This window comes from Athene cunicularia (assembly GCF_003259725.1).
Source record: "Athene cunicularia isolate RWA chromosome 5 unlocalized genomic scaffold, athCun1 chr5_part3, whole genome shotgun sequence".
NCBI classification, from domain to species: domain Eukaryota; kingdom Metazoa; phylum Chordata; class Aves; order Strigiformes; family Strigidae; genus Athene; species Athene cunicularia.
Window position 1 is genome coordinate 4,990,954 of NW_020799103.1, and position 13,286 is coordinate 5,004,239.

General features: G+C 36.3%; 1 protein-coding gene across 1 annotated transcript in view; it reads left to right on the plus strand.

Moving 5' to 3' along the window:
- The first annotated feature begins 759 nt into the window (after window positions 1–759).
- KIF18A (kinesin family member 18A) overlaps window positions 760–13,286 on the plus strand; it is a 38,053-nt gene continuing 25,526 nt past the window's right edge. Inside the window, exons 1-8 of the mRNA XM_026850829.1 lie at window positions 760–1,151; window positions 1,792–1,949; window positions 2,977–3,081; window positions 4,091–4,201; window positions 9,498–9,695; window positions 10,990–11,166; window positions 12,006–12,080; window positions 12,347–12,456. Of these exons, the coding sequence (XP_026706630.1) occupies window positions 824–1,151; window positions 1,792–1,949; window positions 2,977–3,081; window positions 4,091–4,201; window positions 9,498–9,695; window positions 10,990–11,166; window positions 12,006–12,080; window positions 12,347–12,456 (1,262 nt within the window). The 5' untranslated portion in view covers window positions 760–823. The remainder of the gene's footprint in view (window positions 1,152–1,791; window positions 1,950–2,976; window positions 3,082–4,090; window positions 4,202–9,497; window positions 9,696–10,989; window positions 11,167–12,005; window positions 12,081–12,346; window positions 12,457–13,286) is intronic.

A 13,286-nucleotide genomic window follows, 5' to 3' on the forward strand; every position in this document is an offset into this window, starting at 1 on the left:
AGCTCAGCTGGCCGGGCGGGGCCGGGCCGCGGCTGTCCCGGTCGCCGATTTCTGGGCGTTCCCGCCGCGTTAGGGCCTTGTTGTGTGGTTGTGTCCCGGTTATGCTAACGGCTGCGGGGAGGTTCAGCTGAGAGAGGGCGGGTTTGTCCTGAAACTGAAAAGGCGTCACCGAAAACCTTTACCGCGTGGGTCAGTGTCTGTTGTTAATAGTGAACGACCCTCTCTTATCAGCAAGGAGGGCATGTTAAAAAGAAATTCGGGTTTGACATCTATGGAATATTTTTTCTGTATCTCTCCAAGTTCTGTTAACGTGACTCCCACTTTAAATGTCTCTTTAAACCCACATGCGATGTGACTAAACCGAAAACCCACAGAAAGCAGACAAGTGTCTGCTCTTGTGTTTTGTTGAAGGACAATAAAATTAATTGTTTTGCTTTGTGGAAAACTGGTAGCTAGTCTGCAAACTTGCTCTGAAATAAAGGAAAGCCAGTAGTTGAATCAATAGTCCAAACTGTTAAAATAAACTTCAGAATTTCCTTGATAAATACTACTTGTTTTTATTAAAGCTGTGATGAATTAGGTCACTCTTATAGAGGAGTTACAGTATTATCACAAATTGTGTTAGTCCAGAGGACTTAAGAAGGGATGAGCAGAACCAGCACAGGCTCATAATGTTAGTCCCCGATTAAAGGTGTGAACTATTTGAAAGGTACGGTTGAAATATAAGGCCTTTCACTCTGTTTTGTCAATTTCAGAGAGAAGATTCATCTGCTTGATAGGAAAAAGTCTTAGAAGCAAAAAGAGGGACAAAAGGGATGTTGTTATGTCTGCCACTATGGAAGAAGATGTCTGTAATCATGTGAAAGTGGTGGTCCGTGTCCGCCCAGAGTCTCAAAAGGAGAAAGATGGCAACTTTAGCAAGGTTGTTCACGTTGTTGACCAGCATATATTGGTATTTGATCCAAAGGATGAAGAAGTTAGCTTCTTTCATGGGAAGAGACTGACCCATAGGGATATTAATAAAAGAAAAAACAAAGATCTTAAATTTGTCTTCGATACTGTTTTTGCTGAAAGTTCATCCCAGCTGGAAGTTTTTGAGCATACTACTAAAAGTCTAATTGATGGCTTCTTAAATGGATATAACTGCACAGGTAATTTTTCTATTTATCTTCAATTAAAAAACATCACTAGATTCAACAGAGCTTCTACCGTTGTATCTGACAGCTTCAGAAGCCTTAAAAAAGGCTGAGATATAAATAAAGCATTTTGTTTTAATTGACAAATTTGAGAGGCAAATTTTTTAGCCTACTGAACTTAGGCTAGCTCTAATCAATCTATTTTGAAGGTGAGTTCATTTTAAGGCTATAATAGACTTAAGAATTTTATCTAAAATATGGGTGCTTAGGAGGAGAGTCCTCTGGGAAGTTTTTCAACTAGGTAGCTGCATTATGCACTCTCTTTAAGAGCTTGGGGTTTAATTGGCAAATGGAACATGGTAAGGACGTGATATACCTACCTGTAATACGTTGATGATTTGGGGCTATGAGAGTAAACAAATAATGTTTTCATGTAAATTGCCAGTGGATTAATTTTGAGCTGAAAATTCAAAAGTAAACTAATTTTGAAATAGTTTTGATAATAGCTGTAAAAGGTAAAGTCTGAGTAAGAAATTTGATCACTTTATGGAAACAGCTGTGTGGAATGATGGAGGTGTGTGAATGTCCATTTGACTCCTGATCTGCTTACTGCTATAAAGTATATCTTTGTTTTGTTTTTTTTGTGAAAATTTAGTGCTTGCGTATGGTGCAACAGGAGCTGGGAAGACTCATACAATGTTAGGTTCCCCTGAAGATCCGGGAGTGATGTATTTAACCATGATGGCGCTTTATAATTGCATGGATCAAATAAAAGAGGATAAAATATGCAATGTTGCTGTCTCTTATTTAGAGGTAATTTCCCGCATTTGGTATGTCACTTTTAATAAGGCATGTTTTAATAAATGAAGAGAAGCCAGTTTTGCCTTCCCATGGCCCATTCTGGGACTTGTCAAAATGTGTCCCTGATACGAATGGAACTGAACTGTACTCCACAAATTTGGTGTTATTCATAGGTACCTCTTACTGTTTTACAGAAAGCTGCCCAGAAAGGCATATCTGTTCTAATATATTCACTAAACATTCTTATGATTTCTGTCCTGCTGATCAGTTATATCGCTCTGAACATCTGTTGATGTGTACAAGAAAATATCTTTTCAGGACTTCCCAATAAAATCCTATAAGCACTCTGAAATCACACAACAAAGTGATATCTAATCCCTTTTTGATTTTTTTTTTCGTTTTCTATTTATTTATCTGAGACAGTACAACTACTTGGAGTGCCTATGCCAATGGATAACTTTTTACAAATATTGCTTTTGTTCTTTGTTGCTGTCTCCACTCCAACCTGTCTTGGCACTGCTGTCAAGCAATAATAGTAAAGTTGTTACTGTCTAAACTCCTCAAAGGCTTAGTAGAAGAATAGTTAATATCTGGGGGAGGAGAAGGAGGAGAGGGATAAATTTCCTTTGCCATGTGCTATTTCAAGCGGTCCCCCAGACCAAGTAGTAAGATACTTAAGAATTTTAAGAGAAGTACATTTGGATTAAGAAATCTCAATGAAGTATAGATTATGGAGGTGTAATAGAGGATAATAAATCCTTTGGATTCATGCTTGCTGCAAAAGATTTTTGACAAAAAAACTTTTTTTTTTAATTATTATTTACGATGAAAGAGTGATTTCTACTTCAACTGCTAAAATAATTCATGCAAATTGAATTAATATTTCAAACTCAGTAGAGGAAAGTTGTCCGGCAAAAATTCTACAAAGAAATGATACTTTGCCTTGAAGTATTAAAAAAGATTGTGGGGATTTCTGGTTGGTTAAGTTTAATCCTGTCAAGTATGGTAGAAGAGTTTTATTTTAAATTTTCTCTCAAAGGTCTACAATGAACAGATTCGTGATCTGCTGGTAAACTCAGGACCTCTGGCTGTTCGTGAAGATACCCAGAAAGGGGTTGTAGTTCAAGGGCTAACATTACATCAGGTATGTAAATAGGTACTGAAATTCAGGAAGCCTTACGGTGTGTTTGAGAAAATGGTCAAGTTCCTATCCCACTGATATGTGAAAGTTGTTGCAGCTTGGCAATTTCCTAGTGGGCTTTTTTCTTAGCCATAATTGCCAATCCCTTAGTAACTTACAAGCCTAATTAATTATTGAAAAGCATATTGTAAAAAAACCTGCTAATATTCTTGACTACAAATGGCTACAGCTTTCATTTCTTATTGTCAAAGGCATACTGTTGGTTTAATGCTCATCTTCAGGTTTTGGAAGGGGTTTTTTTGCTATAACATCTTAATGCTTGAAAAAGAAATTAACTGCCTTCAGTGTTGTCTTGGAGTCTTCTATACCTCTGCAACATCTCAGACCGGGTTTTGTTTTTAAATAACCATGTTTGAAAAGTTTCATGCTAAATTACTTTTCTAGGCCAGCATAGCAGTTTTCCAGTCTGGAAATCAACTCTTGCGGACCTCTTTTCTTGGAGTTTTTTGGTGTATGTCACATGCTATGTAGCTTCCAGCTTTTGTGTACGTGGAATGATGTTTCACCAGAAAACAGTGTTATTAATTTGGCTCACTAAACACCATCCTTCCCAAAGCTTGGGTCTTGTGTGGAAAAAAAATTAGTATATCACTGTTTAATGCCTTAGTACAAGAAAAATTCAATCAATCATTCTTAAATAGAACCTCTTCTAATTATGGAGGACTTTGCATTTTTGTTTAATTTCTTTACTAAAAAAAATAATCTGTTTCAAATTTCTGCAGTTAAGTGCTTGCTTTTTGTACCTTACTGCTTTTTAGCTGAGAATGTTTGTTTGAAGTGCCTCACTTCCTGTTCCAAACCAGGAAATTTCTCTTATTTCTAGGTAACTAAAATTTTAAGTTCTTTACTTTTTTTTTTGAAGGTGTATGTTAATGTATTTTAGAATCAGTGTAGGATCTCCTATAGTTGACAAAAAAGAAAAGTACATTTATCTTCTGCTCTACCCTTAAAGCCTAAATCAGCGGAGGAAATCCTTCAAATGTTGGATTATGGAAATAAAAATAGAACACAGCATCCCACAGACATAAATGCCTCCTCTTCCCGGTCCCATGCTGTCTTTCAGGTAAGATGATATAGCAGATGTACGGTGGTCATTACTGTGAGTTTTTGTTTAAAGTTGAATACAATGGAAGCTTGCTTTTTATTTAAAACTGTTGAGCGCTAGTTTGGGTGAGAGGAGATTTAAGTTTTTGAGTTTTCTTATTGACTTCTCATTCCTTGTAAATATAGAAAGGATCATAGTGATTATATTTAAAAAAAACAAGTTTCATTACAAACTCTCTAGTTATAATAGTTTGAACTAATATTTGTTAGAAGAAATAGCATTTCTGTAAAGCTGTAATTTTGAGCTTTGAATATAGTTGGTAATCTTAAAATAACTTTGGGGCTTTTTAGTGCATTTTTGTTTCATTACATTGCTCAGCATTTTTTCTGCGAAAACTATTTTACAGAATGCTGTTATTTCTGACTAAACTGATAATCTCAAGTAGCACTTTCTCATCCTGTTTATTTTGGTTAATGTTGGTTTTTACATGAACGTGATTTCTTAATCTGGTGTGTACCAAGTTTCAGGACAATTCAAGCAGTACATATTCTCTGAAAATATCTCCATACACATCCTTGTGTCACCAAAATGAAATGCTGACTTTTAGTTTCCATAGATGAGTTTTGCATGTGATGTACAAATCTGCTAGAATTTAAGACTTCTCCAAATATTGTTGTTCTTTCCTAACCACTGCCATATCCTTCTGACTCCTCTTAAATACAAGTTGTGATACTTTAAAAAGCTAAGATTTAAAAATTAGTCTTGTTAACTAAAAAGTATTTTCTGTTTGCTAGTGCATACTGCAAAGCCCATTACCTTGAATTATTTATATGTTGCAACCCAGAACGGCAGAATGTTAAAATAAACTTTAATTCTGTTCCTTGCATTACAGCTCAACTATTTAACTGTTAGGCAGTTCTATCTGCAGACTTAGGCAATGCTTAGCAACTATAACCAAAAGTTTGGTTTTTCAGCAGAGATGATGGCAATGCAATTAGCTATAAGATAGCACTCCAGAGCTCTACTGTCAATGCTAATGAGAGGTTAATAACAGATAGTAAATGTGTTAAATGCTTCTAAAATATGTAAGGGAGCAAAAGTCATTCCCGCTCTTAAAAGCTTCTATGTTTTCTTATATACCTTTGACTTCTGTTTGAAATTGCCCTTCCTGTTTTTAATTTCCCCTGAGGTGTCTTGCCCAGGGCTGTACATTTAAGGCAAAGACTTCTTATGAAGTTGTTCAGTTTGAGAGCTGCATTGTCGCACATGTGTGCTGCCTTTAATAAGACATAAAGTACAGAGCCACAGACTGAGATCAGAGGGAACTGCTGATTTCTATTTCTTTACTTGCTGGGCTGGAGTGTCATGCCTCCCTCACCTTTATTCCTGAAAAAGCTCTAGATTGTCTTATCTGGCAGGGTTTGCATTCATCTTTATTCATTTCTAAAAGTGGCAAGCGATTAAATAAGCTAGGTGTATGTTGCAGGCTCCTAGTATCTTTAAAAAGACAGACAATTTTGTGAACAGGGATGGTGGAGTGTTTTTCTTCAGCCTACATTCTATATTCTGGCAATTTGATCTCACTGTAGATATATCTACTTGTTAGCAAAAGTTGCATATTCACCAACTAAACTGTACTGACAAAATTAGTGTACTTAAATCTCACCACAACTTTATTTCAATATATGACCAAAAAAGTGGATTGGTATACATAATCAGATTTACACTTTTTAAAAAATTTATCATTTCAAAATATTTCCAGCTTACAGACAGCAAAAGTGAACCACATATGAATGCCTGCAGGTGAAAGGATTGTTTAATTTCTGGCAATATAAGTAAAAACATAATGAAAACAAATATCCTCTCATATTTAAATATTGTAGGAACAGCAAATAGGTTATTTCTCTGTGTGTGTATATATAAAGCAAATATTTAGGATGCTGTTTGCAATGCACTGAACAAAAACTCCGTGGTTTTGTAAATGCTTTTCGTATTATGTTCTAAAATGGATAAGCTTTGGGGTTACACACTGTAAACTGGTGTGATGCATAAGAAAGTACAAATAACAATCCTTTGAATGTTTACCAAATACTGTTACAGTAAGCATTTGACTTAAAAAAGCAAAAAGTATATACTTTTGCAGCTCACATACATTAAGCTGTGAATTATTTTTCTTGGAGGTCATTGTTGTTGATAATAGAATTCTTTAAGACTGCTCAGACTAATGCAGATGTTTTTGTCTTTGAGCTTGAGATAATTGACAAAATAATTTCTGGACTAATGTCTCTGTTCATTCCTTGATTTTGTGAGTCCTTGTAGCAGCAGTGGCCAGCAAAGTAGCCTTGATGGTGTAAAATGCACAGGCTGTCTCTCAGCCAGTCTCCATATGCAGCTGTAGTCAGTTAAATGTCATCCTTGATTGAACTTGGTATTCATGGACAAAAGTCTGGGTGATAGAACTTTTTTTCATGAAGGAAAAGACCTTTGAATGTAAAGATTAGGCATTGCCATGTCATGGCTCAAAGTGTGTTCTGCTCTGTACTCAGCATTCAGTCCCAGGGCACAGTTCATTCACAAAAACTGTCAGAGTGATTATATTCAAAGATGCTGTAGTTAGCAAAAACTTTCTCTGATATTCTTTGCAGTTTTTCTAATCCAGTTATCTCTTGTAATGAGATAATCCTGAATGCTTGTTGCAATTGTGTTTTGAGATGCTCTAGCTATCAATCAAGATAACTAATTGCTTTTGTTTAAGTGTTATTTTCTTTCAAGTGCACACATTATTGGTAAACGTCATGATTAGTTTTGTTAGACAATTGTATCTTTAATGTGTGATTTATGTAAATATCTATCTCAAAGATAAACTAGTTCAGCCTTTGAATAATAGCTCATTGAAGAGTGAATGGCTTTTAAGCCTTTATTACAGAAGTGACTATGCTTGAGAGGAGGGGAGGAGGATTATGTCATTTATTTAGAAAAAAGTTTGTGTAAATAAATGCTAACATGCATGTAGCATTTTAAAGGAGTATTACTGTTCTTAACTAGATTGTTCCAATGAATGCAACTGGAAATTTAACAGATTTTAATGTGTACAGGTTGAAGCTAAGCGAATTGACAACCATACACTTTTTAGAAGTGGGATTCTTAAGATACTTTATCTGCTTGATCCACTTATTAGCGGTGTTGGCATCTGTAAGAAATAATTACAAAGTCAGTAGACAAGTAATCGCTTGTGCCAGTTGCTCGTTTATTTCTCCAAATCTGTGACATTCTGCAAAACATGTCTTACCTGCTTATCCTTTATTGTCTATTAGATTCCAGAGATATATAAATTATGAGAAATCCCTATTGCTCTCTTGATTACTCTCAATTTTTAAGTTTTCTGTTATTTTAAGAGTTACTCTTGTTTATAGAGATCAGTTCTCTTTTATGTCGGCTTTAGTTTTTGTTTACTTTATTGGAGCAGAATGTTTTCTGGAACTGACTCAGAAAGTAGTAGAAGTCTTGGCCCAGGATATACTGAGCTGATTTTAGAGAAGCAAGGTTTGCCTTACTGTACCATCTGTCTTCAGTTTGAAATCTCTATCTAGGTCAGGCAATTACTGCATCTGAAAGTAAAATCCCAATTGCCACACTTTTCCATTGAAAGTGTTCTGCTTACGGACAAAGAAATAGAAAAGATTCTGCTTTGGGGCATTTCCTGTATCCTCTGAATCTTTATAAAAGCTTGAGTCATACAACATAGTTTGGCTGTCACTCCACATTTCCCTACTTCGCTAATGATAGTTACTGGGTTCTGATAGAGTGCTGCCAGCCCAAGATAGCTACTTTACCAAGGAAGTGGGTTTTTCTTCCTTCTTTAAAAATACTGTACTGGAAATAATACAACAAACTTACTTGTATAGTTTGGTATAGAAACATGTCGATTTGGCATAGACATACATTTTGTGGCTAGTCATAAAGTTTTTGTTCACTCCCAATACTTGTCAGTCTTTTTTCTTGTTAAAAGTCACGGTGAAGACTTCGTTTCTCATGCACACAGCTTAAAGCTACAGAATGGATAAGATATTGTCTTTATTAGCCAACCACCTTATACCTATGGCAACTGTTCCCCAGTTCACTGTCTGAAAGTGTGCTCATGAAAGTGCCAGTAACCATTAGCCTAAAAATGGCAAGGCACCCAAAAGAGTGGGAAACTTATAGAGAATCCTGAAAGCATAAAAGCTGTCTGAGGATAACTTATTCTTCTTATCGACTGTCTCATAATGCTCTACCTACTTTCTCATAAACCTGAGGGAAGAACACCTTCACTAGCAGAAGGAAGCATAAACATTCAGTTCCTTGTATATCTCCTGTACCATGAAAATTTCAGGAAAGAAGGGATGAGGAGGAACAAGTGGCCTCAGGCATCATGACTTTCCAGAAGACCCTGAGTAGTATGTGCTTTCACAGCAGTAAGAGTATTGTTTCCCTATTATGGTAGTCAAGTTTAAATTGCTGAAAGTCCAGACTTTTTCCTGGTTTATCCCTCCATATATCTTTATGGCATGCTCTTAAAGGTGCCTTTGAAAAATGAACATCTTTTTCAGTTTAAAATGCAGTAGTGTGGTATACATATTGAGTGCAGAAGAATCAAGAGCTATTTTAGCTATGACATTCATCTGAAGCTCACCAGTCTTTGTCACTGTGGTAAGCCCTGGACAAGTTGCTCACTTGGTTCGGGGGAGAGAATCAAATGGGCAAAAGCAAGAGAGAGAGGAGAAATACCTTGTGGTTCAGTTAAGTGAAAGGCAGGGAGCAATTGCTTGACACTAGCAGACTGATGCCCAGCCACTCCTCGAGCAGTGGCTGCTTTGGAGAACTGGTTGGTTGGGGTCAGCTGTCCCATTGCAAGCTTCCTCCCACTGCCTTGACACTGTACAACTACTGTTTGGCAAAAGCTAAAGGCTGGGGTGTTATCAGCACTGTTTGGGTTACAAATTTAGAAGTACCATATGGGCTGCTTTGCAGATTAACTCCAATTCCATCCCAGCCAAATCCAGTGCAACCACACTCTGCTGCTTTTTCCCTACTAATACCTGAAGCAGGTGAGTTTAAGAGGTGTCAGAAAGGGATTCACTGTTTTCCCTTAAGCCGGACTGCTGTTGGTGTTAGATACGTACTGAAAGGTATAACTTGGGTTCTGAGAAGGGTTCCAGTAAGAATTTCTGAAAACAGTTGTTATACTGTAAAATTAACTTTCTGCTTAGAGTAATGACAGACTGGTGACTGCTTCCTGGTTGCTTCTTAATTATTTTCCTTTTTTTTATTGTAGATTTATCTAAGACAGCAAGATAAAACTGCTAGTATTAATCAAAATGTTCGCATCGCCAAAATGTCTCTCATTGACCTGGCAGGATCTGAGCGTGCCAATGTGACAAATGCCAAAGGAGCTCGTTTTAGAGAAGGAACAAATATTAACCGCTCCCTGCTAGCTCTTGGAAATGTCATTAATGCTTTGGCAGATCCAAAGGTATGTGCCGCTTTCCCATGCAGTCTTCACCTCCCAGTATCCTGAAAACGTTTTTTTAAATGGTGAGCTCTCACTGAGTAGTGGGGATTACATTGTTGACATGTCTCACATCATCATTTTCCTTTACGGTTTTCTTACGGATTTCCACCATCATCACTGTGATACCTGAAAGAGTCCCAATGGGAAAGAGTTCTCAAAACCCTTGTGCAGCTACCCTAAGGATAGAGTCAAAGATTAATGTACCTGCTTTCCTAAACCACCTTTTTCAAAATGAAGCATATGTAGCAAGAGAATCTTACATGAGTAAATAGCTAGCCTTATTCAGACAAAGATTTTTCCAGAAGTTTATGCCCTTTAATCTTAGGGAAGGAGGCTTTTATATAGAAGAGACCTATCTAAAGTTGTCCTTGCATACATCCACACATCCCCTGCTGTCCCCAATCCCCTGCTCACTGTAGTAAATTAGTCTCCTGATCTGGTTCAACATCTCAAGGGAAGAAATGTGGGGACATTTGTGTGGGAGAATGACAAAACCTCCTGAACTTTTGCCGCAGTCAAGTCCACTGTTTATAGTGACACCCCTTTTGTCCTTCTGGTCAGCTAGCAATTTTCCTTTTTAAATATTCCAATGGAAACGGATCAGAGTTTATATGTCCCTTCCTGGTGCCGCACATTCTCATCACCATCTTGTTGGAATGGGAGGCAGAAAAGATTCTTCATGTTGATTTATTTAGTGTGGGAATGGGGTCCAAGTGACCTGACTTGGTACTGTGAGATGAAGAGTCTGTAAATGCGATTGAAAAAAAAGCTTCACAAAGCAGACTGGGTTGCCTGGAAAGGTTGTGGAGTCTCTTATCACTGGACATATTCAAAACCCAACTGGGCATAGTCTTTGGCAGCTTAGTCTACCTGGCCCAGCTTTGAGCAGAGGGCTTGGACTAGATGAATCTAGAGAAGTCCTTCCCAAGCTTGATTATTCTCTGAACTGAAAGTAGGTTAATGTAGTCTTTTCTGCTAGTTACCCACATCACAAAAATAGTTATGTATCCAGACATTAGAAAGTAGCCTGGCTAATACATGCGTTATAAAGGTATTGAGTAGTTCCAGGAGTTTTAAAACCATTGGATCTGTATGTGAAATTTTGAGAAGAATTACTTATGTCAAAGAAAAATTCCAAGGCTGGCTTTCATGTTTTGTAGCATTGCTGAAATTGTAAGCAGACTTCTAGGCAGGTAAATATTTAAATAAAGTACAGTTGACTAATCCATACAAATGCATATAACTCTCTTTCTAGAGCAAAAAACAGCACATTCCTTATCGAAACAGCAAGCTTACTCGATTATTGAAAGATTCTCTTGGAGGAAATTGCCGAACAATAATGATAGCTGCTGTTAGTCCATCTTCATTGTTCTATGATGATACATATAACACTCTTAAATATGCAAACCGAGCAAAGGATATCAAGTCTTCTGTGAGTATGTTGGTATTTACTGATCTGTTGTCAAAGTATGGTAATGTATTAAGAATAGTTATTTCTGTTAAAAGATTATAATTTCTTTTATTTTGTTCTGTTATATCTTTTTTTCTTACAGTCAACTCTTCATCATTTGAGAGGTAGATGTAGTAGAGTAGATACTAGTTCTGTCTTAAAAGTAGCACAGCTTCATTAGTGGATTTATGCTGCCAGTTTGAAAGAGTTTGTTTTGTGAGCATCCAATTTAGTAATAACCTACAGCTTGTAGAATACACAGCCGGTTTCAGTATCTTACAGTTCTCTTGGAAAGTAATAGTAAAGCATGCTAAAGAAATGTCTGAGTGGTTGTTACAAGAGCTACTCCAGGTTTGTTACAGGTAGAATTCAGCTGGAGCCAAGAAGCTCAGTGAGATTATACTGATAAATGAAAAGCTATTGGGGTGTCCTGTCTCTTTCTCTCTATCATTCTGACTTTTTTGGTCGTAATCCTTGGTATTGTAGCTCCTAATTTCTTTGACTGTCGTTTCCATTTGTTGCATACCTAAAAGATAATTTTTATAATAAAATGGACTAGATACATATTAAATAGTAAAACTTATGGATAAATGCAGAACGTACTTGCACATATAAGTATAATTATTTTTTGTTTTGTTGAGGGAAATGACATGATCATAAAAGCTGTCATACTTTTGTTGTGCAAGTCAGGATTTTCTTCATTCTTTTTCTTGTAATATAGTGCAAATGTAATTACGTAGTACTTATACACATTGTATTTACTACACAGGAAAACGTGAAGAAGCCTTCTTAAATTCTAACTTGTTTCTTCTCTTTAACAGTTGAAGAGCAATGTTGTTAGTTTGGACAGCCACATAAGCCAGTATGTTAAAATTTGTGACGAACAAAAGAAGGAGGTATGTAAAAAATCGATTGTTATAAGTTTGAAAGCTTGTTTTAATTTTGAATACAAAAAATGTTTATGGGATTGAACCTATAAGGCAATGTTGTTTTAATTCTCTCATACAGTCTTTTGAAGTGAGAAAGATGTTTTGTCTTCTAAAAGGAATATCACATACAGCCCTTTGTAAAGCCTTTTAAGACATAAGCATGGAACGATAGGTTAAAAAAAAAAAAATCCCCAAAACAATATTTTAACAAAAAAGGTTCCTTTTTGGTTTAGATCCTAAGGTTGAAAGAGAAACTGAGAGAATATGAAGAAAAGCAAGCAAGCATTCCTGAAAATCATAATGCTGCAGTACTTCCAAGCAACCAACAAGTGGAAATACAAAGGTAAATTAATTACACTACGATATTGCTTCCGAACTGTGAGGGAAATTGAGAGAGAAGATTCACCTTCATTTCTTATTGCTGTGTTTTCCAGGCAGCTGGGAGGAACCATGTTTCTATGGATACTATGGAGGAAAAAAATTCTCTAACTGGTTGTGCAATAGATAGTATAGTAGTGCAGATTGCATAGATAGTAACAGTGTAGGGTAAAAACTCTGACGCTCTGCAGCTGGCTATTTTAATCCTTAAAGAAATACTATTTTAAATTCTGTGTGTTTTAGTACACATTTTTACTTAGATATGATAGCATTCTCTGGACACTTTTAGATATAAATACTGAATTTCTAGAAGTGTAGAGAAGAATTCTTTTGTTGATTGTTTGGTTTTAAAATAAGTGTAATGAAACATTAGAGTAAAAGACTCAGAGTTATTCAGATATTACACTATGAAATGGAATTGCTACTTCTGAAACACTGTCAAAAGTCAACTACATGGCAATAATGTCTGTTCAACTTGCTCTCTAGTTGAACCTGTGTGTTATTGTTACAGTATTTAATTTTATGATCTTTTATACTAAACACTATAACGACCTCAAATTTTCATGTCTTTAGAACATTTGCATGTGACACCTGTGCCTTTATTCTTATGTAAAGTTCTAACAACTCAGTAGGATGTTACAAAATGCCTTGTATGCAAGTTTTGTCATTACTCAGACATACGGTATCTTTTGGGCTGTTCTGTACTGTATTTTCAGAACTTGGGAGTGAAGTGAAAAAGCATCATTACTGCAATGGGGCAGTGCTTCCAGGTTTTCTCCTTAACCTTGTCATTCT